A 25740-nucleotide genomic window follows, 5' to 3' on the forward strand; every position below is an offset into this window, starting at 1 on the left:
ATAGACAAGTGCTAGATCTGACGGTTCCTCATTATCATAATTATCAACACCCGTACTCCGTGCTAAGTATACAACTATATACCTCTATCGTATCAGTCCCAGTTCCGCCATTCGTCGTCCCCCCGACCTCGTCTCTCCACGGCATCCTCCTCGTCACTCAGGCTCTCCCCCGGCCGTGGCCGCGGCGACATCGGAGGCAGCGTCTTCATCGACACCCCCGTGTCCGGCCGCTCCGGCTCGCGCACCACATCCAGCGGCTGGCTGGGCGTCCATGACGCCGCGTGGTCCGGCCCAAGCCAGCTCTGGCTGTTGTTCATGTTCCGCTGGTACAAGTCCCGCTGGAACTGCTGCTGCTCCGCCGCCTCGCGCTCCCGCCGCACCCGCACCCGGTCGCGCGCCTCCATGAACTTCATGCTCGGCTCCCAGTGCCAGCCGTCTCCCGTCGTCGTGGACACCGGCACCGGCCAGAGCAGCGGTCGGTCTCCGAACAGATGTCGCAGGTTGCGGCGCCATCCCAGGTCAAACGCGTGGGGCATCTTCTCGCTGTCCTCCTCGTCCAGGTAGTTCTGGTACCGGTCGTGCTCGCGCTGCCGCTCGATCTCTGCGTAGGACCGTGACAGCGCCTGCTGGGCGGGCGTGAGGTGCTCCTGGCCGGGTCCACGCGACAGGGCTTCCCTGGGTGGCGGGATCTGTTCCTCCCCTTCTTCCGGACGAGTCACGCCTGGAATGGCATTCGCATGTGCATCGAGTATCTGACCTCCGTAGTCCTGAAGCCGGTGGCTCAGCCCGTCCCTCGCATCGCCGCTCTCACTCCCCAGCAGATGCTCGTAGCGGTGGCGATCCAGCGCTTTCCGCAACGGCGACACATAACGCGTCTTCTCCAGGCACTCGATCGTGGTGATGCCGCGCAGAGCCAGGCTGATATGCCAGACGGTGAACCCCGACAGGACCAGTCCGATTATGCCACCCAGGACCGCCAGCAGGACCACATTGATCGGCAGCATGCGGTCCACATCAATATATTTGCTGTCGTCCAGCATCTCGTTCCAGATCCAGATGGACGACACGATGAAATCCACCCAGCAGAAGATCGACGTATAGATCAGGAACAGCAGAAACGCTTTGTAGTTGTGCAGCCCCACACAGGTCGCCAGCCACGGACAGTGGTGGTCCATCTTGAGCACACATCGCTTGCAGGTCGAGCAGTGGTGCGCCCGGTCCGGTTTCGGGCACTGGCATTTCTTGCAGAACCGGGACCCGCCCGTCGAGGTCACCGTGTAGGCGGTATATTGTGGGAGCTCGGTGACCGGCAGAGCGCTGTACTCATGTCGACCGCGGCCGCTGGGGGCTAGAGGGGATCCGGGGTCGGTGAATACGGCGATGGTGTAGCATGTATTTAGGCAGACGTAGAGGAAAATACCGAGGAAGGAACTGGGCAGGCCTGGTAGTGCAAAGCAATGTCAGTAGACGCATGGATGGTGACCGGGAGAAGACCCACCGATCCAAGAGCTTTCTGCAGGCTTGAAGCCCACGCTAGCCTCGACGTAGACCGCCCAGGTGGTCAGGCTGTAGACGAAGGCCAGGGGAAAGTAAGAGGCCGCCGTGCAGCAGTAGCGTTCAATGCGGAGGGCCCACGCCCGGGGGCGCCGCTTCGGCCAGGAGGGCGAGGAGGGCGGAGATGTCGCCAGCGTTGCCATGGTCAGGTGCTGGTCTTGTATCTGGGGTCGATGCTAAGACATCCACGGTTGTGAAGCGATCGATTTCAAATCATGGCGATAAGCACGGGGTGGAGGGGTGGATGAAAGTGAGACTCGACGAGATGGGAAGGGGCGTAGAGCGTAGAGCGTAGAGACAACGTGATAGATTGATGGAAATGGGTGTCTAGTAAGGTCGAACGAAAAACGAAGACAGGCAGCAACGAGGCCGATGCACGGGACAAAGGAGGGTGGCAGTGATGGAGTGACGATGAATCTCGGGGCGGATCTGACGCCCTCCGTCGCCCGGAGCCCCCATTAGGCCCCATTAGGCCCCGTTGGGCTTAGCGTGTACCAGTGTCCTGTGTATTTCTGTATTGATTTGGCAGTGTATCTTACCACCGATCCGATGCTGTGGCTTGACGCCGTGGCTTGACCGCCGGCGCCTATTTTTGGAGCCGTCGGATTTAACGCTTCCGATTACTTAACGCCAGCGCGTTTGGATTCACACAAATGACGGAGTACACCTCCCGCTGCTGCAGGCCTGTCACTTTCTCTCGCTCTCTATCTCCCACGCGACCACGACAAGGCCGGCTCTGCTCTCACTCCGTCGTGTCATCTCGACTACCGACCGGGTGGATGCAGTCGCGTTGCGCCATCCAGACCCCGTACAGCCTGATCGTCCAGCTTACGCCTGCAGCCAACAAGCACTCAGATCCATCTTCAACGCTTCGTATTGACATTATGCATTACTCGACATCTAACATAACAATACCCATTGGCTAACCCGTATGGTTCGTCTGTACATGTTTTCGCATGCGACCCCGACTCGAGGCGCGTTGCGCTGATCCTGCTGCCCGCTAGGGAAGGATGAATAGCCAAGAAGCCGTATCCAGGCGCTGGGAGGAGTGGTCTCTCCATCCCATCGACTCGAGCGCCACGCGAAGCGCCACCCGACACGTCTAGCACATGCTCGCATTCAGATCGATGTCTTCGGTTCATTTCATTAAGTCTGCGCGCGATCGCACGCCGCCGTCCATTGTATATCGTATAGTCACCGAAACGCCAGATTGAACGCCAGGAAGCCAGGAAATGAATCGAAGATACGGGATCTGCAGACGCTCTGCCGTTAGCTCCACCAGGTACGTGCTGATCCGCTCGTCAGCTGTCGCTTACCGTAAACCGACCCGGTTGGGTTATACCAAAAAGCAACAAAAGAGATATAAGTCAATACGGTCATAAGTTGGTTGCGCAAACCGCTCGATCCTTGTCTAGACGCCGCTCAGCTGGAGGGCGTGGATATCGAGTTGGCGTGCGAGTCGAGTATACCCAAGGCCGCCCCCATCTCCTCATGGCTGTGCCCCGTCAACAGCCATACGAGACGGCTGAGCTTCTGGTAGAGTAGCGCGGGGAAATAGACGAGCAGGGCCCAGCACAGGAGCGATAACGCGATAATCACAAAGACGTTCGCCACTAGCTTCTCCACCGGCGTCATGACATACAGCCCGAACGTCACCTCGTAGCGATAGTACTCCAGGGAGACGCGATCGGCAAACCGCTGCACGATGTTGCGACGGGCGTCCTTCCTGGGGAGACGGCTGATCCCGGAGGTGGAGCTCGACATGGTGGACGAGTACTTGCTGATCAGTTCATCCACCGCAGCCGGAGCGTGAGACGAGATGTGCGTCGAGGTGGAGGGGGTGTAGAACGACTGCATTTCGGTGGCCATGGTCGAGATGGCCGAGATGGTCGAGCGTCGCACTTGCGGTCGTGGCTTCCTTGCGCTACGCCTTGTCTGGGGTCCTCGGCTCCTTCCTCTGCTGGTCCTGGATACCGAACGTGCTCCCTTGGTGATTCACTCGGGGAGTCACCGCGACCGCTCGTCCCTTGTTTCGTACGAGTGATATCTTGAGATGTAGGTAGTCGTGCCAACAACACCCCTTCTGATACGGAGTGATGTAATGACGAGCCTCCCCGGACTGGGGCCGTTAAATTAGCTCTGGCTCTCGAGGGGACTCGAAATGCGACACGAGGACTACTCTGAAGAAGCGAGTCCAACCACTAGATTGACTGCCGGGGTAGGACAGGGACTCGTGTGGGAGAATGCGAGAGGGTTTACGGGACGGCGTAGATGGAGGGGAGCAGCAGAAGGGGAAGAAGCAGAGGCATGCGAAAGCAAGGAAGGGCGAAGGGGGAGGAGAATGGGATGAGAAGGAAGGAAGTAAGTAATAAGTTCAAGGTCGAGGCTGGGAGCTGAGGAGAAAATCGGTACGGCACGGTAGGGCGCGGATGAGGGAACGCCGCCTCGGAGATTGATTGGAAGGATGAGCATCAGCTCAGGCAATAGTCGCGGTGTTAGGCCGATTGAAGGACGTCGTGGCCAAGGATGCCGACGAGCTAGGAGGCACGCCAATGACTCAAGCGCGTGATGAAGGCATCGTGCCGACAGCGACAGCTCGTTAGTTGGATCGTCGGCGCGAAATTAACTGGAAATGCGACATGTCGAGGCTACTACCGAGCCCATTGGCCGCAAACGGCGCCCGGAAGTCAATGAACGAGTGGTTTGCTGCTCGTCGGCTGGATCGGCATCACCCGGTTGGTGGGTTGGTGGGTTGGTGTACGGAATCAATGTAAGATTTTTTTTTTCTTTTCCGTTTCCTTGATTCTCCCCCTTCCTTGATTCATGATTTGCGGGAAAGACCTCATCCAGGGCGAGGATCAGACTGTGCCTGTCCATCTTGCCCCGGATTCTCCAGTACTAGTCCGTAAGCTAGCCCTCACGATTTGAGGGAGGCCTGTGTGTGTGTGTGTGTGTGTGTGTACTCTGTCTATGTCCTTGGGGTTCAAGCAGATGGGGATGATCAATCCCCAGGATGCCCAATTCCTTGCATTGCCTTCATAATGCCTGAATAGCGACCCGTGCACGGCCCCTTGGTTGAGGTAAGCGGGTATGATCCCCGTTAACTATGGTGGGGCGACCCCATCGCAAGCATTGCCTGCCATTCTTGTAGGGACTCAGCGAGATGCCTGCCCATACATAGAGTTGGTATTAGAGAAAATCCATGGTAGTGAAGTGCTGTGTCTTCTGGGAGCTGGCACAGCATGCCTATTGTATCCCGACCGCCATGCGGTGAGTGAGACTGAAGCTTGGATGGCTGTAGATAATACTGTGTAAGCTGCAGGAAATGCTAGGGCTGGGGCTCGGAAGGCTCGGAAGGGGTCCCGCCAATCAAAGCGGTTCAAACTCTCCTCGGATGGTCGGATCAGGCCAATCCCTACCGGCGGCGATATCTCGGAGTACCTACGAAGGGGAAAGGTACCAAGGACTGAGGTGAGTGGTAGCCTTATATGAGGGAGTGTCCCGCGTCGAGGAAATAAGCATAACCATCTATGCCCACGGGCAAAGGATCTAGTGGTGGTGGTGGTTGGCAATGACCCTTGGCCGCTTGGCGGCATTTGGCACGCTTGCCCTGACAAAACCTGGATCGGGCGCGGCCGGATCAGGCGCCCCCACCGGTGCGGTTTTCGGCGCTATCGATGATTGTATTTCTCACGGAGGTCGAATCTTTGGCCAGAATTATAAACAATGACGATTTCACCTGACCCTGAGGGAGACATTCTGGATTGCAACGGCGTCTTCTGCCGAAGCCACGACTCATGTGGAGCTCAATGTTAACTCTAACACCTGACAACAGGGACCGCAATTATCGGAATTCAGGTGGAGCGCAAGACAAAGTTGACGGCTGGAAGCGATGGTGAGCATCAGAGTGTCACACTTAGTTGAGATCGACAGGGCACCCAGTAAATGGAAGAACCCGCCTGCATATCATGGCGAATGCAGCCAAAGGCTCCTGCGCCCATATTATGGCGTGAATTGCACCTCAAGAGCACGTATGTCTGTTCCTGATATCGAACGCTGCAGCCATGAAAATTAGCTATGACGCAAGGCATATTGGCCAGTGCACGCCCTTATATCGTACGATCGAGTGGATTGTTTGTTGCCAATATTTTTAATGACGCCATGAGAGAGCTCTATCATCATTTCGGATTAGTCCCGACGGCAGCGGCCTCGGCAAGGGACCAGCCCAATTGGGCCACATGGAACTACGGTAGTCTCTGTCTGACGTCTGAAGACATGGGGGACTGAAAAGGCGTGCCTCTCCCATTGGCTGCAACACGGGTATACACAGTACTGTGTAGCACGCGACTGTGTACAACCCACCACGGCCAGGTTACGCGGCGTGGATTGCCCGGTGACAGCCTTGGGGGAGGGGAGGGGAGTGCCGGGTTGACACCAACGGGATAGATCCCAGCCACCTGTTGCAGTCGGCATGCCACTACCCTTATATATGCCCATGTCTTCATGGAGTGGCGATATGGTCAGTGCTAGGTATGCTCATGACCAAGGCAGAAGTCATTGGGGCACTCGCATGGCTCTCACTGGCAGCAGGGAAGATTGCCCGCGCAAGTGGTTGGAAACACATCCGAACATCGCCGTCCGAGGGGGGGTGACGGCGGGGGTCCGGAGATATGTCTGATCAACAGACCCAATAGAGCGTCTATCTGTTGGGATCGATGGATAGAACCCGCCAGTTCGATAGGTAGGTTGTACAACTGGGACCAGGATCTCAGTGGACGTCTTCCCTGCGACAGTTGGAGTGTGAGGTCCAGCCACCTTTGTTTCGGATGCGTGTTATCTCGCGCGGTACTCCGTAGAGAGCATGCAACTACCCGAAGTGACGAGATTTCCTTGACCCCAGACTAGGTATTATTGTGAAAGCCCTTCTGAAGAGAAGAGTAGATAGAGGATTGGGATAATTTCTGGCGAGAAAGTCGAGACGGTGGAGGCGGTCCCGGCCCCCCAGGTTTTTTTCCTCCTTTGTTCGCGATCGCCCATGCAGGCCGAAGACAGTTGCATCGCGACCGTTAGACGGGACCAGTCTGGACCTCGGGGGGACTGTACCACGTTGCTAGTCCGGTCTATCCTGGTTGTGAGTACTCCGTACACATGAATCGGTGAGTAGTATATGAGTATTGTGGCATTTCTCTCTGCTGCTCTCCGTACTGTGGTGACAGTAGAGTACTGTGTAGAGTAGTGTGTGGAGTACTGTGTAAAGTACTGTAACTAACTAACTAACTAGTTACTGTTCCTGAGATGATGTCATCCCCACCGGGCTGTGCATCCCCATCCCCCCGTCGTCCACTCATCGTCTGTTGATCGCGTCCCGCCTTCTGTGCCTCACCATTCTGGCACACCCGCCGCCTCCTCAACTCTTCACTCAAGCTTGTCCTTCTCCTTTTCCTCTCCCTTTCTCCACCCCCATCTCCCTCCATCATTCCATCCACCTGCGTTCCTCCCCGTCATCTCACCATGGCCGAGGAAGATCCCCTCGTCGTGGCCCTGCCACCCGCCACCGACTATCTGACCTACCTCACCCTCCTCGAATACCAGCTCACCCCCGCCCGCCTGCCCCTCCTCCACTCCCTCCTCCAGGATGAGACCCTCACCACCAACATCGGCTGGGACCTCGTCAAGCTCCTGCTTCCCATGCTCCCCGCATCCCTCGACTGCCTCCACGATATCGCCCGACTCGGCAATCCCCGCGAAGTCATCCTGCGCGTGTCCGATGCGCTCCTGCAGTTACAACCCGTCGACGAGGACGACGAGAGTGTGGCCGACCCTGTGGAGCCCCCTGAGGCTGGGAGCGCCTCGCAGGATGTCGCAGGGGGTGAGGATGGCACAACAGACACAAAGGACACCGAGAAGATAGTCCTGCCACGCCACGTCTTGCAATTCAACACCCTGGTGGCCATGCTGTCCACTCTGCACTCCCGCATCCAAACCAAGTCCCCCAGTCGCTTTCTGGCCACTTCACTGCAGGCCGTCCTGGAGGCGTATACCCTCATGCCCACGAACGAGACAACCATTGCCTTGCTGGAGTTCTTCCGCGACGTGTCGCCGTCCAAGAGGCCCGCGCCCCCTCCAAGAGCCGCCAGCGAGTCCAGCCTACAGCGTCTATCGGAGGCGTCCGCGCCCGACCCGGAGGCGGAGGTCCAGTCTCCTTCCCCGGCCAGTGACGGGGAATCCGTGCTGGTGAAGCGGTTCTTGCAATTTGGTCTAATTGAGGTCCTCAAGTCGTACCTGCTGAGCTTCTCCGGTCCGTCGGATCCGGGAATGTCCTGGACCATCCGGCTGCAGGAGAAGCTGCAGCCCGCCATGCGGATGATCAAGGAGCAAACGCAGACAGATCTGTTCGCCAACCACAAGGAGCTGAAAGAAAGAGACATGATCATTGCGAAGATAACGGTGAGGCACTCGAATCCCTTGCCGCTCATGACATACTGACAGTTCCAGGCCTTATCCCGAGACTTCGGTCTTGACGATAAACAGCTCCTCGAAATCGTCCTGCAGTCTCCCGGGGACCACCCCCTGCCGCTGGACTTCGAAGACCCTCCCAGGAAGGCGGAAGAAATCCCCCTGGAGAGACACGGTTCCCTGCTACTACTGGCGGCGCGGGCGGCCATGGCGGAGGTGTTCTCGTCCGGCCAGGTGACGCCCATCACCATCTTCCCGGACTTGACGAGGATCTTCCAGAACTTCGTCGGCGACTACAACTCCCCGGATGAGGTGGCGTTTGGGCAACCGCAGGTGCTGCTGGACTCGCTGCTCACGCTCACCGTCTTCTCCCTACTGCAGACCAGCGAGCCTCCTCCGAGCGAGACGGACTTCATTGCCTTCGTGCTCACGTTGACGGCGTGTACCGCGCGCCAGAACTACAGCACCGTGCGACGGATCCCCGGGACAGTCATCCAGAACCACCCGTCGGAAGCCACGCGCTTCAAGATCATCCGGACCGTCCTGGAAGACGAGCGCTTCCAGCCGGTGAAAGACAGCGCGATCGGATGGCTGAAGAACGGCATCCTCGATGCAGCCAAGCCCCTCCAGGCCGGCGGTGCGCCATCCGACTCCATCTTCCTCAACCCCCACTACTTCTCCGTGCTCTTTCCCTCCCTCTTCAACTCCTCTGAACTGTTCATGAACGTCTCCTCCGACCTGGCCACCTCGTGGATCAAATTCTCCCAGACCCTCACCCCCGCCATCCACTCCGCCCTCAGCCTGTACTACATCCTGGTCTCGACGCCCCTGCTCCGGCAGCAGCTGCAGCTCGAAAAGACCTACGTCTACTTCCGCAACCGGTTCCTCGAGCCGCTCAAGTCGCTCTGCCACGCCTTCGAGGCGGACCTCGCGCAGAACGGCGGCGAGGGCAAGATCGAAGCGGCCGTCGGCGAGAGCCTGTGTCAGGTGGGGATGGCGCGGTCGGTGGGCCTCGTGTCGCACATGCTGGAGCAGGTCGAGGAGGCCGTCGGCGAAGCGTTCGTCCTGACGGACTCGGAGCTGCCCGAGCCGAGCGCCGATGACATCGCGCGCGTGGATATGATTCGGAAGGAGACGTCGCCTTGACTGTAGATACATGACCTTCTTCTTCTTCTTCTGGCGTTTCAATGTGCGGGTCTATTGATTCTTGATTCTTGATACTTGATACTTGATACCTCTGTGCTGTATCTTCGTAAGATGGCGGTTACTACCTACCTGTAACCTATGTGATGCAGTTGTTGATACACGCGGACAGCTGTGTACCTAGATGGTCAGATACACGATTTGCTTATATGAAATGAATATGGAGGGACCATCGCAAATCAAGTGGTTAACAGGTGTAGCGAGTATTTGCAACAAACATCAAATCAGGTACACCGCCGCTTCAACTTGACATGTTCTCTGAATTGGCGAAGTGACCCATTTAAATAGTAGGATGGAGGCTATCAAAGCTGATTGTATTTAGTCGAATGGTTGTAGCATCTATTTTATTACATTGAATTGAATGGAGGTGAGCTGCATCGGTGATGCTTCGCGATTACTATATTACTTTTCGCCGTGTTCAGTGTGGGATTATGCTTTCAGGGTTATGAAGGAGATTGCAGAATAAATTGGAGTAGGAGAGTAGGAGTATTCCATGCATTTCTAAATTCGTTGATCCGTGTATTCGGAATCCATGAATGGGGAATCCAGATCCCGTTTGTCTTTTCCGGACACCTTTTCTAGCGGAATGCTCCTATTCCACACCGTTTATTGCGGCGGCTTGGTTGCTCTACAAATTCCATCACTAACAACATCGGAAGAAACGGTGACCCAGGCGCAGTTATTGTTGGTTGGACCTGTGGTTATTTCACATGTCAGCTTTCTTGTTGGCTAGCTGCAAGCGAATATCTTCCATTTAGCCACACTATACTCTGTATACTATCTAGCAGAATATCTTCACTTTGCCGAGGGGAACTCTTATACTCTGTGGATGGGGAATATAAGAGCTTTACTTTATAATTGAAAAAACAAACAATAAAACCTAGCAGGGAGCCTGGGGGGCGGCAGCTTTCCAGTATAAAACAATATCCAAAAATCACAGGGCTATTGAAAAGCAGAGTACTAAGTACACGGTATATAGATTTGCTCTGTATGCTCCTAGGCGACCCTGGTGGCCTAGTCTCCTAGTAACTAAAAATGCCGAGTCAGTCCATCGATATCAGAATGAACAAAGGGGGGGGGGGTTCTTGTTCAAAACCGTACTCTTTGTTCAAGGTTACTCATACATTGGGCTTGCTCAATGGATTTTACGCTTCTGACCGCCCGGGCCCGCTAAACTTACCATTGGCGGCCCCGGGCAACGGACTGCCACCCTCGCTTCTACAACCAACCTAGCTCATTTTCAGACGCTGCATCATCATCATCATCATCACGCACTTATTTAGTCGAGTGTCCTTGTCTCGAGCTCCTGTATACTAACTACGTCTTGTAACAACGCCACGATGATATCGGCTTTCTATTTTCGATTTGATCCCCCCCCCCCGGGGCGGCCGGCGGTAGTATGTCGGTCACGATTCGCTCCGAGATTGTGGATCTTGAGCTGTTGGTTCCAAGGACTGTGGAGTCCGAACGCGAAGGTACGGATTGGCCGCTCCTTCAACGCATCTGTGTGCTGACGGACTACTGAAGACGCCGATGTAGCACGACTAGTCCCATGGGTATTCTGCCAAACCACTATTGCAGAGGAAGGTTGCACACTGGACTGGCCGGCCTCGGAGCCGCGCTTCGAATATCTCCTTCACAAACTCAGCACCTACCGCACCGAGGTACCGGAATCTGAAAGAGGGATATCGGGGGCCATCCAGCCAAGTGCGACAATCACATTACCCAGGAAAAGCTGGAAGCTACCACGGCGAGAATACTTCAAGGGCTTCATCGGATCCCAGAGGTCAATCCTATACACACTTCTGAATGACGTTTACTCTGGACTTGACGGGGTCCGTGAGCAGGGTCCCCGGGTCAGGTCAGCGACGAAGCTAACCTTTGTACCTCGGCAGAGCATTCTACTGACAATTCTGAAAGGTTAGAACTTGGCTGGACAAAAAAGTATATCATCGGTGGTAACCGATTTGCCGCCCGATCCGAGGGTGCTGCCGTCGTGAAAGTGCGAGAAATGTCCGTGCCGATTGTTTCCTTCACAGGGGTAAGCTGCACACCCTCACCTACTTTCTCCGTAGACGTCATTCTCACATCCGCAGTGGTTCGAGGGCCAAACATGGGACCAATTCCTCAGTGAAACCCTGAGCATAATGCTCGGACAGTTGGCCAAAAACACCTCTATATTGCAAAGAGAGGGTCGGGGGCCCCAGGACCAGGAAACGTTTGTGATCGGCTTTCACGTGCCTTGTTTTCATGTCGCCTATGGGCTTTTTCCGGCTGCTACTGTTGCTAGGGTGCATCTGCAGGGTTTTTCGCTGGCTGAGGTGTTTGATCTGAAATTTAGTCGGGGGTATGACTTGTGCTTGAAAGATGACTGGATGCAAGCTATGCGGGTCTTGGCGCGGCTTTTTCGATACCTTGTGAGTGGGAAGGCGAAGGTTGGTGCTCTACAGGCGTTGAGAGGGGGGTCTGAGACTGGGGGTAATGGTTCTTTTTGAAAGTTTCATGTACTGGAACTGGGAGCTGCCTCCTTTTGCTTTCGTGTTTTTGATGAATCGCTTGGGTTTTGGCGGATTGCAAGCCGATGACACCATGCGGTTTGCTAGAGGTCGGTATGGCTCATATATTTGGAATCATCAAGCTACGCACAACCACCCTGTGCTGGATCTTGAAGTTGGGACGTTGCCATCTCTGTCAGGGTCAAAGGTGAATATCATTCAAATGCAACTTGATACGTCAGCTCATACATATACAGGACCCAACCCACTGCTAACTCCCATCAAGTAATTAGCCCGACACCATATGTTGTGCTCAATCTCCAGCCAGGACATTAATTCATCTGCTGTAACAATTGAAGGCGAATATCATGCAAGTACAGCTCAGCATGCGACATCATACACATACAGCCTGACACCAACACACCATCAACTCCAAAAAAGCACACTTACACCAACAAGTTAAACACCTCATACAGAACATTCCTCTTCACCTTCGGAGGCGTCAGCTGCAACCCCAACAGCTGATAAACCGCCATCTGCGCCGTCCTCACACTATACTCCATACTGAGCGTAGTATCCTCCGGGACCTCGGCAAACTGGCCCAAACAGGCAATGTTCGTCGTATCGGGAGGAACCACATGCGGACGGTCCTTTTCCGTGCGCGTGAGCAGCGGCGCAGTACCCAGTGGCAATCCACAAGGGATGGTGATCGAGTGAGGAAGAATCGACCTAACCGGGAACTCCAGATGCGACAGCACCTCACTGAAGATCTCCTCGCCGGAGCACTGGAACATGGGCTTTTTGACGAAGTTGCCCTCGCTCGCGGGACTCAACGCGTAGCCGCAGATCACGCTGACTTCCTCGGGCTGCGTGGAGAAGAGCGGCTGGCGCGGGATGCTGATGGTGAGGGACCAGTTACTGTCTGTCAGGGAGAGCATGGCACCTGTTCCCGGAGGGTCGCGAGTGACTTTCTCGTACAGCGACATGAATTCCGTTCCGCGGAGGGTGGTCGTGAATGTCTCGACCCCGGATTGCACGGCGCGGGAGAGGTAATTCTCTGGGTTTCCGAACTTCATCGACTTGGACAGCTTCTGCCATAGCTTCCACTCGGTGATCAGGAGGTCTTGCCAGTCGGATGAGAGATACGGCGGCGCGGAGTCGTTCGTGCCGAAGACGGCCCCGCTGCGCGAGTATCCCAGATCGACGAGACAGATATCCTCCGGGTCGAGGGTGACGAGGCATTCATCTCCGTCCTGGATCATCTTGATCTCCGACACCGTCGTCGGGTCACTTTCGGGATACAGTTCGATGTCGGTGACTTCGACCTGGAAGCGGAAATCCACCCCCTCGCTCTTGAGATACGTGGTCATCGGGAGCACCACAGATTCGAACAGGTTGTACTTCGTCTGGTACGCCCGCTTGACGTTATTGATCGTCTGGATATATTCCAGGTACTTGCAGAGATACCTCTGGAACTCGACCGCACTGTGCCACGGCTGGAACGCAAACCTACACACACACACACACACACATACACATCAGCCCAACCCAACCATCAAGATTCAAGATTCAAGATTCAAGAAAGACTCACGTAGTAGACCAAAGCATCCAAAACCCCGTCCTAAAAAAAGACTGATCAAACACCTCCTGGATAGACTTCTTCCCCAACGCCCTCTCCCTCTCCAGGGCCAAAACAATCAATTCCATCCGATGCTTCAACCCAACATGCATATTCTTCGTATAGACCTCCACCGCCTCCGGCCTCATCTTCCCCAGCCTCATCGCGCGCGTCAGCGCCACCTCTTTCGGGGGGGTCCGCTCCGCCGTCGCAAACTCGCGTATGTCGTCCATCAGCGACCAGTAGCTCGATCTGGCGCTGGGAACCAGAGACAGGAGGTTCTCGGTGCATTCGCCGTGGAAGTGCGGGTGGCATTCGAAGGGGAGGAAATACCCCCGTTCTGGGTCGCCGAAGGAAGTCATCTCGCCTCCCGAGTCGGGGCGGAGATCGAAGATGTGGATGTTGGGCCCCGGCACGTTGCCTTCGCGGATGAGGTGGACGGCCGCGGCGAGGGACGAGACGCCGCTCCCGACCAGCCAGGCTTGGATTGTTTGGGGGTCTCGGCGGAGGGAGCTTTGGGTGGTCATTTTGGTGGATTGCTGATTGATGTTAATGGGTGTTGAGAGGCTTAGAGCATGACTGGATCATGGTATTGATGGGGTAGAATGTCTGGATGTGGTGTGGTATGCATCCTAGATATAGAAGCCCTGGATCAGCCCGTCCGGTCTAGATCTCCAGCGGGGTAGACGATCCATGCGATGCGATGGTCGAACCAGGGAACCATGTTGGGAGGGGAAATGGGGATGTGGTCGGATATCATGCCACTCGTTACGAGTACTTAAGTAAAGGTAAGACTAGGGGAACTAACTAACTGGCAGCTGATCGAAGCCACCGTCGCCAGGATGCCGTCAGATCGCAGCCGGGTGAAGCAGCCAAATATATACATACCCACCTACCAATGGCCACAGAGCTGATTCATGGGGAATTAGCTCATAAACACGAGGAATCGGTTACGCAAGAAAGAGCAGTACATATTTGAGACTGCATATAATCATGGACGGTAGGTAGGTAGGTAGTATCGTTTTGACTCGGTGCGATGGATGTTGGTTCAATTAGGGTAGGCAGACACCCATGACTACATGACGTCGTCACCATGCACACCCCAGACAGAAACCGGATCTAGCATGCTACAGTTGCAAACTCCATCACCAGCTCGCATGGCTCAGTTGGTAGAGCGCATGACTAGTAATCATGAGGTCCTCGGTTCGAATCCGAGTGTGAGCATTTGATTCTTCTTTTTGTCCTTTGTCTTCATTCGCGAGGGGGATGAAGGGTAGGTAGGAAAGCTATTTTTTTTATCATTTTTAATGAAAAATGAAAGAAATAAATAATGTTGGTTGGATGGTCGTGTTGTGTGAGACAGATTTGATTCTCACAGCATCAATTAATAATAATATGATACTGCCAAAGACAATGAAGAGAGGGCGGATCAAATCTGCTATAGCGGGCAGTTGCTACTTATAATTACTAATAGTCTATCTAGATAATCTTATTTATAAGTTCGTACTATCTAGCTAGTTATAATAATATTATTTTTTATTAGTATCTTATTATTGGCCAATAGCTTTCTCTAATATTATTATTATACAACAAGAACTGCCTATCTGCAGCACACTATAGCATCTCCAATCATCCTTACCGCCTGGCACCACAACAATACCGAATCTCGCAACGATAGCCGATCGATAGATAGATAAAGGAAGACATAAATAGACACGACACAATGAGCACATCGTGAGGACATGCTGACGCTGCCTGCGAAAGCGGGAAGGAAGAAGGGTTGGTTAACTCTCTCTCTGTCTCTCTTTTGATCGAGGCTAGCTAGCTACCTAGATTAGACATCTAGCCATGGTTGGAACCTCCGTAGTGGGCGGTAGATAGGTGGGGTCATGTTTAATTTAGAAGTTGGTAGGTGATTTAAGTCTGACACAGTGACCCTAACTAGCACTAGGACTGTGCTAGCATGATCATGATCATGATCCTTGGTTGAGTACTCGGCTATCTGACAATCTCAGTGGGGTGTAAGGTTGAGATTAAGGTGAGGAAGAATACAAGTATGTCACGAAGACTATCTACCAGGGAAGAAAGAATAAATATCAATGGCTTGCGTGGGAGCTATGCCTATCTATCTGTCTGTGTCGGGAGTTTACAGACAGGTCCGAGCAAGTACAAGAAACCCAATAGATCAAGCAGAGCCAGAGAGAGAGAGAGAGAGAGAGAGAGTGTGTGTGTGTGTGTGTGTGCTTTTAGCCAAACCAACGAACAATGATAACTATATCAATACCTCATCGTCGCCAAAACAATGATAGATCACGAAATCACCATCCACCACCACTCCTGCACCACCCAACCCGGCTGGTCTTCTCCAGCCCCAGCCCCAGCCCCCTTACCCTCCATGCGAACGACACCCACGCCCTCCATCCACTGCAACAGCAACTGGACCTCCCAGCCGCCCATGGTCGGCTTAATCATTCCCGCGATATCGCACGAACTAATACCCGGACGGGTAGCCACGCAGCCGACCACCGCCGCCACAGCCAGATTCCACAACAAGGGGACAAAGTCCCCATGGATATCGTACCATAACGGTATCTTAGCCGGGAAAAACGTGACCGGATCGAGGGCCTGCGGGGGCCGCGGCGGGGCCAGACTGTTTATTTTCTCCTGGATCGGGTTCCCGTAGACGTAGGACTTGGCGGGGCGCACCTCAACAGGAAACCGCAGCTTGTCCTTGTCGATCTGGCGGGTGAGGTATCCGCCGTCTGTCAGGCCGTATTTGTCGCGCGGGGCGTCTCGGGGTTGCAGGATGACACGGCCAGCGGCGAAGAGGTTGATCACCACGAGCATGTCGCCGTCTTCGGCGTTGTAGTCGATGTCGAACTGGCCTTGTTTGCGGAGGGCCGGGTCGAGGATCTCGGTCTTGAAGCGCTGCGATCGTCGTAGTTCGGTGCTTTCGATTGCGCGTCGTCGGCCGAGTGTCATGAGGAAGTGGTCGGTTACGTCGTAGTTCCGGCCTGGGGTGATGCGGCCTCGGTTGCCCATGGAGACTGCCCGGTCTGTCACGAGGGATTGTAAGGCCTGGTGTACGATATGGTCTCCGAAACGTTCCAGGGCCTCGCGCGCGTCTGCTGGTCGATATGTCTCCTCGGGAGTCACGACGTTGGCCCGCACCCATGTCTTGGCGACGTCGAGACGTGACAGCTCGAACCGTCGTGGTGGAGTCTGGGGTTTGTTGGACAAGGGCGCTGCAAACGGGACACTGGCAAATAGGTTGCGCTTGCGGCTCACGGTTATCGACTGGGTGCTCTGGTAGAGGTCGTCCAGCGAGACTAGGGGTTCCTCGCGGAGCTCGAAGACGCTGTCGAACTGCTCTCGCGTCGCAGGCAGGTCTGGAAGCTTTTCGGATTTGGGCACATCCAGCTGTGTAGTGGCCCAATCGATCACTCCTTCCCAGTCGTAGCCTTCCAGGTTGTCGTAGTCGATAGGCGGAACTTGGTCATTGGCGTAAGCGTCGATGAAGCTCTCCTGGAAATCGCTCTGCATCTTCGTGATCTGCAGCCGGTACTTGCTCAGGATGGCCCGGGCCCTTTCAATGATTATGGCTGGGTCCTGGTCGGGAAAGCAGTAAGATACAAGGGGCCAATCAACCAGCCGGGCATCAGTGCCACCTGCTAGACTGCGTACCGCCACAATGGCAACCATGATACGTCGAACCAGGGTGTGCGGCATTTGCGCCACAGTCCGGGTCCGGCGGATAGGCTGCTGACGTGGATTGGGCTGCGAAGCTGGAGACCTGCTGTCGCCCGCGAGGCTCTCGTTGAGTTTGGCAAGACGGCGGTGCTTTGGCTCCACAGCAGCCTCGGATCGTCGTCGCCGTTGTCCAGCAGTTTGAGCCTCCAGGCGCGCTTTCTGCCGCGTCGTCATGGGAGCCCGCGGGATAGCCACTCGGCCTGTCCTCTCGTCGACATCGAAACGGATGTTCCCCTCGATGCCAGGGGTCTCCATGTCCTGGACTGTCTGGTTGATATACAACAGGTCATCCGTCTTCCGACGAAGCAGGTCTTCGTTGCCCAGTTCCCACTTGAGAATAACATCATTGTCACGGAAGAATTTGCGCGATCGCGGGTCGGAGGTGCCCGAGTAGTCCATTGTTCGCCTCCGCGTTTGACTGAACAGATCATCGAGAGAGTGCGGCAACTCGGGTGCGGATTGAAGAACCCTCTTCTTCGCGGCCGCCTTCGCGCGTTCCTTAGCAGCCTGCAGGGCCGGAATGCCAGCTTCCGTCGCGAAGGTTCCCGTTGTCGGGAGGAAGGTCGACTTGGTATTCATCAGCATCGTGTAGGGTGCGATGGAGGACCAGAGTCGCCTCATTTTGCGGATAGATGCCAGCCCGGCCTCTGTCCGCCGTCTTTGACTGTGCCTATGCTCACGGCCTGGTCGCGAGATCGAGGTCAAGCCACGCGAGCCCTTCTGTGCCGGGCGACGACGGATCGTCATGAGTCGGACAATATCCGATCGGTCCATGTCTCCAAATTCACCTCCCATGCTCAGCCGCTGCAGCAGCTCACCCCGCAAGGTGTTCTTTCGTCGCTTCTCCATCGCCAGCACTGCCGCTGGTTTCTGATGCAGTTGGACTGTCAGGTCATCTTTAACCGGCAGCTGGGACACCTGCTTCATCTCCCTACGTGAGCCGCCCCGGTGATGGCTGCTCTTAGTGATCTCCCCATCAATTTCAACATTGGGTGGGAAGTAGTATCGATCTGCAGCCAGCATTTTCTTCTGCATGTCCTCGATCAGAGGATCATTAGGCTGCAGGTCAACCTTGCACACGATGTTCTTAGTCACCATGATGCCCTTACTGTCCCTACCACTGAAGGTCAACTGGCGAAGCCTCCCAGAATCAATCATGGTTTTCACGACCGTTTTGATGGTGCGCAGATCCGGTGTTTCTTTGTATCTCGTCTTCTGCCATGCTGTCACGAACGGGTACCAAAGTTCCGTGCCCATAGGATAAGCACCCCCGCCCTTCTCCAGGATCTCCATGACAATTGACCTGCGCAGGACCGCAACCGAGCCGCCCTTTTCTGTCCAAACCTTGCGTCGCCTTCCCTTTGGATCTTCGGGTGTTTCTTGAGCGGTTTCGGCTTTCGTCTCAGGCGCAGGCTCAGAGGCAGCCGGTTGATCCTCGGCCAGACTGGGGTTCTGGGCCATAGTATCTTCCACGGCAACATCGGAAGCATTGACTGCGGGTGGTGCGTCGGGAAGCTCGTCTGTCTTTGTCGCAACAGGCTCATCGGAAGGCTCTGGTACGTCCGGTGGAACAGGCTGCACTGCGCCGGCAACCGCTTCGGTGAAAGTTGGACCAGGTGATGTGCCCCGTCCACTTAAGGCTCGTTGGGAACGGGTTCGTTTGGACGGTGTCTCGATACTGGGTCCTGGACTGAGTGGGGTCGGTTGAGTGCTGACCTGTGGTGAAGCGTGAGTCGATGGGCGGTCTGTTTGGGTGACGCTTTGATTTTGGAGTTCTGGCGATACAGCTCTTTTACGCTTTGGTCGCTTCGAAGGCGAGACCTGAATGGTTTCGGGCTCAATTTCTCCTGGTCCTTCAGCCGTAGAGGCGGCCAACAGGGCTTCATCGGGTGAATTGATGTGGCGTCGCTTTGAAGCTCTCCCAGAACGGGGCCCAGGCTCTGTATCCGAGCCAAGATGCCGTGCGCTCCTCTTGGGTGCTATAACAGAATGCTCCAGTGAGACAGCGGAGACAGCGGAGACAGCGGAGACAGCGGAAGGCGTGACAATGTCTTCAACAGCTACCGGGGTGAGGAAAGACTGTGCGGCGCGCGGTAGAGGGGTTCTTCTCGACAGAATAGTCAGGTCTTCATCCGCATCAGGTGCATCCTCCTGGAACCAAGGAAGAGATGCCAGCTTCGGCGACCTGAACACTGCAATCCGGCTAATGCGTGGACGGCCCTGTCTTTTGCCCGCCGGCCGCCGCCGCCCACGGGGGGTAACTAACACGCCTGGGCCGGAGCGCTCTAGAAGCAACGCGCTATACTCCGTCCAGGTTTCATCCAGCCCAAGAGCCTCGAGCCTCTCTTTCTCGGTCATCCCCTTGAATGCCTCACTATTCGCGCGTATCTTCCTCGGGCGCCCCTTCGGTCTGACCTCTGACCCGCCGTCCATTTCGATATCCGAGCCATCCCGGCGTTCTAGCTTCACCCTGACTGGCGTCGCCTGGGGGCGCGCGGAACTGTCGCCAGAGCCGCGGATGCGATGGTGAATCGTGTAGGTGCCATTCTCTTGTCGCACCGCCACAGCGTCGCTGCTTGAGTAGATATAACTTGGCGGCTTGACCACCGATATGCACTCCAGAAGAGTGGCGTTTCCGCGGTTCAGGACTTCTTTCGCAGGCGACGTAAGGGGAAGCCCGTATTCGTCCAGTTCCGGGGTGGCATCAACCGGCGGGATCTGGAGATTGTTCGACTTGGGACCCCTCGGGGCGAACTCGACCGCCTCCCACATGGCTTCGCCGGCGTCGACCAGGTTCTTGAAGTTCGTTGCCGTATAATGGACGTAGTGCGTGATGGTGCGCTGAAGGGCCGTGTCTCTGACAATGGCCAGATGGCGGAGGTGGAGAGGCTGGGACAGTTGCCAGCATTCTACAAGCCGGCTCACCGCGTTTTCCAACGGTCGTCTGAAGTAGCCGCCAAAACAGGCCCGGATGATCCCCTACGCGTCCCCGTCAACCCAGGTCTAATATGCTCGCACGTATCACTCTGCAAAGCGTTAACTCACCTGGTTTGTGATGCCATTGACCCCGGCCTGACTGACGGTCTCGAAGATCATGTTGTGGATGTTCTTGTCGGGGCTCCAGCAAGGGAGGGTTCGGCCACCGCCAGCCACCGCCTCGCGCTGGACCAGGCCGACCGCATCGCCGTCCGACCCATCGCGCTGCAGCTCCAGCTCCTCGTCCGCGTCGACGTTGTCCTCCTGCTCCAGATTGGACAGGATGCCGCGGCTGAATTCATTAAACAGGTCGAAGTCTTTGTCGGTGGGGTCCCGCAGGAGCATCACGCAGGGGTGGAATTTCTTCAAGGTATCCGCATACTGCGACAATGCTCGCACCCGCTGGAGCACCCCGATGCGCTCGAACTTCCGCAGCGCCCGGGACAGGATCCTCCATCGCCACGGATCGGCGAATCCCAGCTTCTCCTTCAGGTCATTGCGGGAGATGATTTGGTACTCGCGGAGAATGCTAAACAGAGAATCGTTGAATGCCCTGAAATCGATCATCCGCTCATGGTCCGTGGTCGATTCGGTACCCTGGCCAGCCTGGGTGTCTTTGCGGGCTTGCTCCGGGGTCAGGAACTTCCTGAGTGTGCACAGACTGGTGCGCGCCGACTTGACTTGGATCGCACGTTTCTCGATGTAGCCCTTTTTATGCAGCAGGTCCGTCCGCTTCGGGACGGAGCGTTTGTCCTGGCCACTAGCCTTGACCAGCTCGGTCTGGACAATGCCACTGTGCTTTCGCGACGCGATGATGGACAGCAGGGCAAATTCGGTCGGCAAGACCTTGGTTTCGTCGGGCTCATGGCCGGTGACCGCGAGCCAGGTTCGCTCTTTGGACACAAAGACGCGGGTGGAGTCCGGGGCATCTGGACCCGGGGAGTCCGTCTCGTCGGGGTGACGGACTGGAGGCCGCTCGGCATCCCGCAGACTCAAGTGATTGCCCTCGCGGTCTTTCCCGACAGAGACCTCGGGGTTTTTCATCAGCCATGCCCAGACCTTTTCCTGAAAGCGCCGGTCGACGGCGTGGGTGCGGGCGGATGCATCTTGGGCGGCCTTGGCATAGAAGGTGTCGATGAAGGTGAGGATGTCAGTGGGCGCAGCACCTGTTGAGCGTTAGTCAATTACCGTGGAACCCAACGGTCGACCAGGTGGACCATGTGGGAAAGGCAAGGCAAAGAGAGCGAGAGAGCGTGTGTGTGTGTGTGTGCATTGAGTTCATGCAGGTGTAGATGGCAGGTGAGCCACCAATGGGAGGTGAGACAGGATGCAGGGGTTTGGGGGGGCAGACGCAGAGGAATGGAGACGCTGGACGGAGAAAAAAAAAACCAGAGACTGACTGACCCTGATCGCCGCAGAGGGCAATCTCTGCGAGGAGAAAATCAATCAGATCCCGTAAGCTAGGGGCCATCTTCAGCCCATGTCGGCGCAGAACCGGGCCTGCGAAAATTCGTCCACGAGGGATCAGCCGTGATGCATTGCCTGGACAACGGAGAAGATGCAGATGGAGAAATGAAAATGGACGGGGGTGGGGAGTTGCAGAGGCCGAGACGCGATTCGAACCGGTGCCGCGGAGGAAAACGAGGTGAGGCCGAGATGACGGAGTGAGGCAAGTGGGGGTGGCGGGCGTAGGTCACGTGGGGGTCACCTGCAATAAAGGCCTCGGGCATACACGCTAGTCCCATTCCGGGGGTGGCCCGCCGGGAAGCGTTCCTCCATGTTGTGAGGGAGCGGTGTACCATATTGGTCGGGATGCACCCGTATCAGTTCAATTGGACGGGCCACAGGTGACGTAGAGCCAGCTCCACGCATGGTTATAAACCAGGACTGACAAGGATAATGCTGAACCATCTTCTCTTCATATACTCTACCTTGATCACCGTCATCACCACCAAAATGAACCCCCCTACCCATCCGGTGGCCGACTGGCTCCAAGAGAAGGCCCGTGGCTGGCTTCGCGCCCCCCCCGTCAACAAGATCGACACCCACCATCACATGGTACCACCGATCTATAGCAAAGGTGCGTGTTGATCCAACTGCTGGAGACAATTTTCCCAATCTGATCATCTCCGTCTAGCCGTGGAAAGTGCTGGAGGTATAATATCCCCTTGCCTATCCAACCCCGCAAAGTGCTCTGCCAAACCTGACGCCGAACAGGCGATCCAAGTGGCTGGCCCACCCCGAGTTGGAGTGAACTGGGCTCCAAGCTCGTGATGGAACGCCTCGGAATCCAGGTGTCCATTCTCTCCGTTACGGCCCCGGGTCCGTGTATCCTGAAAGGGGCTGAGGCGGCAACGCTGGCGCACCAACTGAACCAGTACGCCGCCGACCTCCGCGACAGGGAGCCCCAGAGGTTCGGCTTCTTTGCCTCTCTCCCAGATCTGCTGGACACCGAGGCCGCGCTGGCGGAGATCGCATACGCCATGGAGGAGCTGCACGCGGATGGCGTCACCCTCTTCACCCGGTATGGCGAGGGCAACACCTACCTGGGCCATCCGTCTCTCGAGCCCATCTGGGCGGACTTGAACCGTCGCAAAGCGGTCGTCTTCGTCCACCCCACCCATCCGGTCGATACCAATCCGGTGAGCTCGAAGATGCCGCAGCCGATGATTGACTATCCGCACGAGACCACCCGCACCGCCATGGACATGATCCTGGCCGGCACCCGCCACAAATACCCAGACTGCAAGGTGATTCTATCGCATGCCGGCGGAGCCCTCCCGTACTTGATCAGCCGGGTCGCAATCCCGCTCAAGAAGGCGCCCGATCTCGCCTCATCGTATGTCATGGGCACAACCGGGGATAAGGCCATGGAAGCCTTTCGCAGCTTCTACTATGATTTGGCGTTGTCCTCTTCCCCGCAGGTGCTGGATTTGGTGCTGAAGATGGTCCCTCACGACCACATATTGTTTGGAGTACGTTCATCCCCCATTCCCCCTTTATCCAGGAGGGGCAGCGGCTGATTGTGATAGAGCGACTTCCCTTACGCCCCACCTACGGCATACCCGGCGTTCTTGGAGGAGCTGGAGTCATACGAAATGGACGAGGAGCTACGGAACAAGATCAACTACGGGAACGCTTTGAAGCTCATTCCTCGGCTTTCCCAGCAGACCCGCCTATAGATGCCCCTGTGGTTAAAAGGGTTGCCTATCGCATGATTCTATCGTTGTACATTATACCCACAAGATACTTGAAGATGGTCTGGTTCATCCCAATTCAAACAATCCCTTGTATTGCATGATAGAAACCGGTGTATTCTTTTTGGCACAGTCCAAGTAAAGCTGCATCGTTTGGATGTTTCCCCTCTGATTTTTGTGCAATAGCCCATATTCGCAGTTAAGTTATTATTTTTTAATACTATTATTATAACTATACTATATCCTAAGATTAATAGCTTTAACTTATTTATATATATAAATAATTCTCCTAGCCCAGGATTCCGATCGACCGTGGACAGGCCAGGAACTCGGCCCCGGGCTGTCATGATCGTGGATGCACAGACAGTTGCCGAACCCTCTCCTGGCTTCCGGATCGAGGACTTCCTCCCCGCCCCCCACCCCCCCGCGCCATCTTGCCGATCACCTTCTCGAGTCGGTGTTTCTGGGAGCGCGTGTATTGTCTGTAACTATCCGTTCTTCCACCGACCCAGCTTCCAGGATGCGTACGACAACCTCTGGCTTTCGCGCGATCAGCCCGGGAACAAGCTCAGCGAGCTGAACATCGGACTCGGTAATCAGACTAACTCCAGCTCCCATTCTGCGGTGTTTGCTTGTGCGCTGAACATTATCTTCGCCATATGTTCTTTCTTCGGTCCAAGCACTTCATCGGATTGGACTTTAGGACCGTCGGGGTCGTCCAGACGCTTTTGATCGTCGCATTGTACCTACAGAGCACCCCGTACCCGGATCGATGCTGAAACTCGATGGGCATCGCCTGTCGGCTAGCACAGGGACTTGGGCTGCATGAGGCCCAACTGTATAGGTCCAAGGACCCGTTGGAACAGGAGACCCAGCGGCGGACGTGGCATGGATGTGTGATTATGGATATGTCAGTATCGATTGGCGTACATGTTCGATTGTGTTGACTGATGTCTGGTAGGATTGTGAGCATGACCCATGGCCGGCCTAGCATGACCTCCCACCTGGCTAGCATACCGCTACTAGGGGAGTCGACCTCCACTGGCAGCCCGTCGTTGCTGGCATTCTACAAGTCGAGGATCTTCTTATAGCAAATCCTCGACAGTATCCTATCCGATGTCTACAAGGCATGGCGCGGGCGATCCACTCAAACCGCCCCGACTTCGACCACTGTGAGCCACAGCCGACTGGATGTCATCATGGGGCTGGAGCAGAGGCTTTTCGAATACGAGTCGGGGATCCTGGCGTTCCTCAGCTGGAGCCACCCCGACACCCCGATTACCGATCCCTGGCGCACTGGCGTCTTCGGGCGTCAGCGCAATGTTCTTCATGCGAGGTACCAAAAGATCCCACACTGACAATCCTAGGTATCTCTACCTCCACCTTCTGCTCTACCGGCCGATATTCACCCAGCTTTTCTCGGACGGTCTGCACGCACGGAACCCGACAAATCCGACCGAACGCCATTCCAACGCCCTTCCACACAGCTCACTCTACTTCTCCATGCTGTCGAAATGCGCCGCGGCATGTGTACGCGCCGCCATCGATCTCGTGTCTCTTGTATACGATACGTACCAATCATCTACCACGGACGCATGGTGGTACAACGGATTCTGTACGTCGAACTTGTACTACTGGCATCCACGACAACCAAGGCTAACAATGTCCAGACACGTCAACGGCCGGGATGGTGCTCATCATGTCGTACACGTGCCACCCCATCTTCGCGGAACTCGACCGGGCGGCGATCGACCAGACATGGGCCAAATGCGAGCAGACCCTGCAACACATGAGCCCGTTCAGTGTCTCTGCGCGGAACACGCTCCGGTTCCTCCAGACGGCGCACAGTCGGGTCCGTTCCAGCGTGTCGGCGCCGGGACCCGACCGCGGACATGTAGATTATTCTCACGCCAAACGTAGCGAGCTTCCCAGCGAGGCGGTGCTCTCCCCGCAGCAGCCAACAATCCCTTGTTTCTGGGACGGTTCCGTCGGTGCGAACCTGACCTCGGACGACGTGGGTTTCTTGGGCCCGTTGGACTTTGATGATCTCCCGCTCTGGGTTCCGGGGGGGTAGACGTCTACAGCAGAATTGGCTTCATTATTGTCGTATGGTTGTACTTTCTCAGGTGGCAGTGCTGGCCCTTTCCACAGTTTCTGGTGTTTCAGATACCCCCCCATCATTGTCAGTAGTCAGCCTGGCCATGATGAGGTCTGATATCAAGATGAGGGAATGGTCTCGAACAAGTCCAAGGGGTTTATCCACCCAATAGCGATTCAAGGGGCCGAAAAAATGATGTGCAGGGACAGATGCCAGCCTCGAGGGAGAAACAAACGAGACTGCCGGAAAGGATCGACGGCTAGAGTGGAAGACTGAAGAAATGAAGAAAACGACCGGATCGGGCAGTGCTGACATGACATCACCGGTGGCCGGTTACGTCAGGCATCATCGCCGCGCCGACAGAACAAAAGATGGCAAAAAACAGGTGACGAC

General features: G+C 55.8%; 9 protein-coding genes and 1 non-coding gene across 10 annotated transcripts; 6 read left to right on the forward strand and 4 right to left on the reverse strand.

The window, feature by feature from the left end:
* Positions 1-10: 10 nt before the first annotated feature.
* BO70DRAFT_359239 (DHHC family palmitoyltransferase) lies at positions 11-1952 on the reverse strand. Its single transcript, XM_025542497.1, has 2 exons — positions 1499-1952; positions 11-1441 (listed from the first exon to the last, which is right to left on the reverse strand). Exons 1-2 carry the CDS (start codon positions 1695-1697, stop codon positions 93-95), a joined length of 1548 nt encoding a protein of 515 aa, XP_025402112.1. The 5' UTR covers positions 1698-1952; the 3' UTR covers positions 11-92.
* An 811-nt stretch (positions 1953-2763) lies between these two features.
* Positions 2764-3576, reverse strand: BO70DRAFT_157183 (serine palmitoyltransferase small subunit family protein). The gene has a single exon (XM_025538250.1). It carries the CDS (start codon positions 3421-3423, stop codon positions 2977-2979), a length of 447 nt encoding a protein of 148 aa, XP_025402113.1. The 5' UTR covers positions 3424-3576; the 3' UTR covers positions 2764-2976.
* Positions 3577-6951: 3375 nt separating this feature from the next.
* BO70DRAFT_426623 (uncharacterized protein) lies at positions 6952-9504 on the forward strand. Its single transcript, XM_025547810.1, has 2 exons — positions 6952-8001; positions 8050-9504. Exons 1-2 carry the CDS (start codon positions 7066-7068, stop codon positions 9154-9156), a joined length of 2043 nt encoding a protein of 680 aa, XP_025402114.1. The 5' UTR covers positions 6952-7065; the 3' UTR covers positions 9157-9504.
* A 930-nt stretch (positions 9505-10434) lies between these two features.
* On the forward strand, positions 10435-11907 carry BO70DRAFT_157288 (uncharacterized protein). The gene is made up of 4 exons (XM_025538252.1): positions 10435-10688; positions 10741-11074; positions 11134-11254; positions 11310-11907. Exons 1-4 carry the CDS (start codon positions 10613-10615, stop codon positions 11706-11708), a joined length of 930 nt encoding a protein of 309 aa, XP_025402115.1. The 5' UTR covers positions 10435-10612; the 3' UTR covers positions 11709-11907.
* On the reverse strand, positions 11900-14055 carry BO70DRAFT_359245 (oleate hydratase). Its single transcript, XM_025542498.1, has 2 exons — positions 13300-14055; positions 11900-13217 (listed from the first exon to the last, which is right to left on the reverse strand). The coding sequence occupies exons 1-2, from the start codon at positions 13851-13853 to the stop codon at positions 12155-12157; spliced, it is 1617 nt and encodes a 538-aa protein (XP_025402116.1). The 5' UTR covers positions 13854-14055; the 3' UTR covers positions 11900-12154.
* A 422-nt stretch (positions 14056-14477) lies between these two features.
* On the forward strand, positions 14478-14550 carry BO70DRAFT_t61. The gene has a single exon. It is a non-coding gene; the product is annotated as a tRNA-Thr (tRNA).
* An 886-nt stretch (positions 14551-15436) lies between these two features.
* BO70DRAFT_385123 (putative TFIIIC transcription initiation factor complex subunits Tfc3) lies at positions 15437-21854 on the reverse strand (the record flags this gene model as incomplete). The annotated part of the gene is made up of 4 exons (XM_025545712.1): positions 15437-20055; positions 20122-21218; positions 21457-21594; positions 21785-21854. The coding sequence occupies 4 exons, from the start codon at positions 21852-21854 to the stop codon at positions 15637-15639; spliced, it is 5724 nt and encodes a 1907-aa protein (XP_025402117.1). The 3' UTR covers positions 15437-15636.
* A 173-nt stretch (positions 21855-22027) lies between these two features.
* On the forward strand, positions 22028-23333 carry BO70DRAFT_359248 (amidohydrolase family protein). The gene is made up of 3 exons (XM_025542499.1): positions 22028-22132; positions 22190-23027; positions 23085-23333. The coding sequence occupies exons 2-3, from the start codon at positions 22326-22328 to the stop codon at positions 23232-23234; spliced, it is 852 nt and encodes a 283-aa protein (XP_025402118.1). The 5' UTR covers positions 22028-22132; positions 22190-22325; the 3' UTR covers positions 23235-23333.
* Positions 23334-23594: 261 nt separating this feature from the next.
* Positions 23595-23981, forward strand: BO70DRAFT_393449 (uncharacterized protein; the record flags this gene model as incomplete). The annotated part of the gene is made up of 1 exon (XM_025546365.1): positions 23595-23981. The coding sequence occupies one exon, from the start codon at positions 23595-23597 to the stop codon at positions 23979-23981; it is 387 nt and encodes a 128-aa protein (XP_025402119.1).
* Positions 23982-24448: 467 nt separating this feature from the next.
* Positions 24449-25323, forward strand: BO70DRAFT_393450 (fungal specific transcription factor domain-containing protein; the record flags this gene model as incomplete). The annotated part of the gene is made up of 3 exons (XM_025546366.1): positions 24449-24585; positions 24617-24864; positions 24920-25323. 3 exons carry the CDS (start codon positions 24449-24451, stop codon positions 25321-25323), a joined length of 789 nt encoding a protein of 262 aa, XP_025402120.1.
* Positions 25324-25740: the final 417 nt, after the last annotated feature.

Source organism: Aspergillus heteromorphus, assembly GCF_003184545.1.
Source record: "Aspergillus heteromorphus CBS 117.55 chromosome Unknown BO70scaffold_4, whole genome shotgun sequence".
In the NCBI taxonomy this organism is placed as follows: domain Eukaryota; kingdom Fungi; phylum Ascomycota; class Eurotiomycetes; order Eurotiales; family Aspergillaceae; genus Aspergillus; species Aspergillus heteromorphus.

What these genes read in the sequence shown, in the direction of transcription:
- BO70DRAFT_359239 (XM_025542497.1), bottom strand. Translation starts at nt 1,697, where the DNA reads ATGGCAACGCTGGCGACATCTCCGCCCTCCTCGCCCTCCTGGCCGAAG. An exon ending in TGCAGAAAGCTCTTGGATCG is followed by an intron (nt 1,442 to 1,498) that starts GTGGGTCTTCTC and finishes TTGCACTACCAG; the next exon opens with GCCTGCCCAGTTCCTTCCTC.
- BO70DRAFT_157183 (XM_025538250.1), bottom strand. Translation starts at nt 3,423, where the DNA reads ATGGCCACCGAAATGCAGTCGTTCTACACCCCCTCCACCTCGACGCAC.
- BO70DRAFT_426623 (XM_025547810.1), top strand. Translation starts at nt 7,066, where the DNA reads ATGGCCGAGGAAGATCCCCTCGTCGTGGCCCTGCCACCCGCCACCGAC. An exon ending in TGATCATTGCGAAGATAACG is followed by an intron (nt 8,002 to 8,049) that starts GTGAGGCACTCG and finishes TGACAGTTCCAG; the next exon opens with GCCTTATCCCGAGACTTCGG.
- BO70DRAFT_157288 (XM_025538252.1), top strand. Translation starts at nt 10,613, where the DNA reads ATGTCGGTCACGATTCGCTCCGAGATTGTGGATCTTGAGCTGTTGGTT. An exon ending in TGTGGAGTCCGAACGCGAAG is followed by an intron (nt 10,689 to 10,740) that starts GTACGGATTGGC and finishes GGACTACTGAAG; the next exon opens with ACGCCGATGTAGCACGACTA. An exon ending in CGATTGTTTCCTTCACAGGG is followed by an intron (nt 11,255 to 11,309) that starts GTAAGCTGCACA and finishes TCACATCCGCAG; the next exon opens with TGGTTCGAGGGCCAAACATG.
- BO70DRAFT_359245 (XM_025542498.1), bottom strand. Translation starts at nt 13,853, where the DNA reads ATGACCACCCAAAGCTCCCTCCGCCGAGACCCCCAAACAATCCAAGCC. An exon ending in TGGATGCTTTGGTCTACTAC is followed by an intron (nt 13,218 to 13,299) that starts GTGAGTCTTTCT and finishes GTGTGTGTGTAG; the next exon opens with GTTTGCGTTCCAGCCGTGGC.
- BO70DRAFT_359248 (XM_025542499.1), top strand. Translation starts at nt 22,326, where the DNA reads ATGGAACGCCTCGGAATCCAGGTGTCCATTCTCTCCGTTACGGCCCCG. An exon ending in ACGACCACATATTGTTTGGA is followed by an intron (nt 23,028 to 23,084) that starts GTACGTTCATCC and finishes TGATTGTGATAG; the next exon opens with AGCGACTTCCCTTACGCCCC.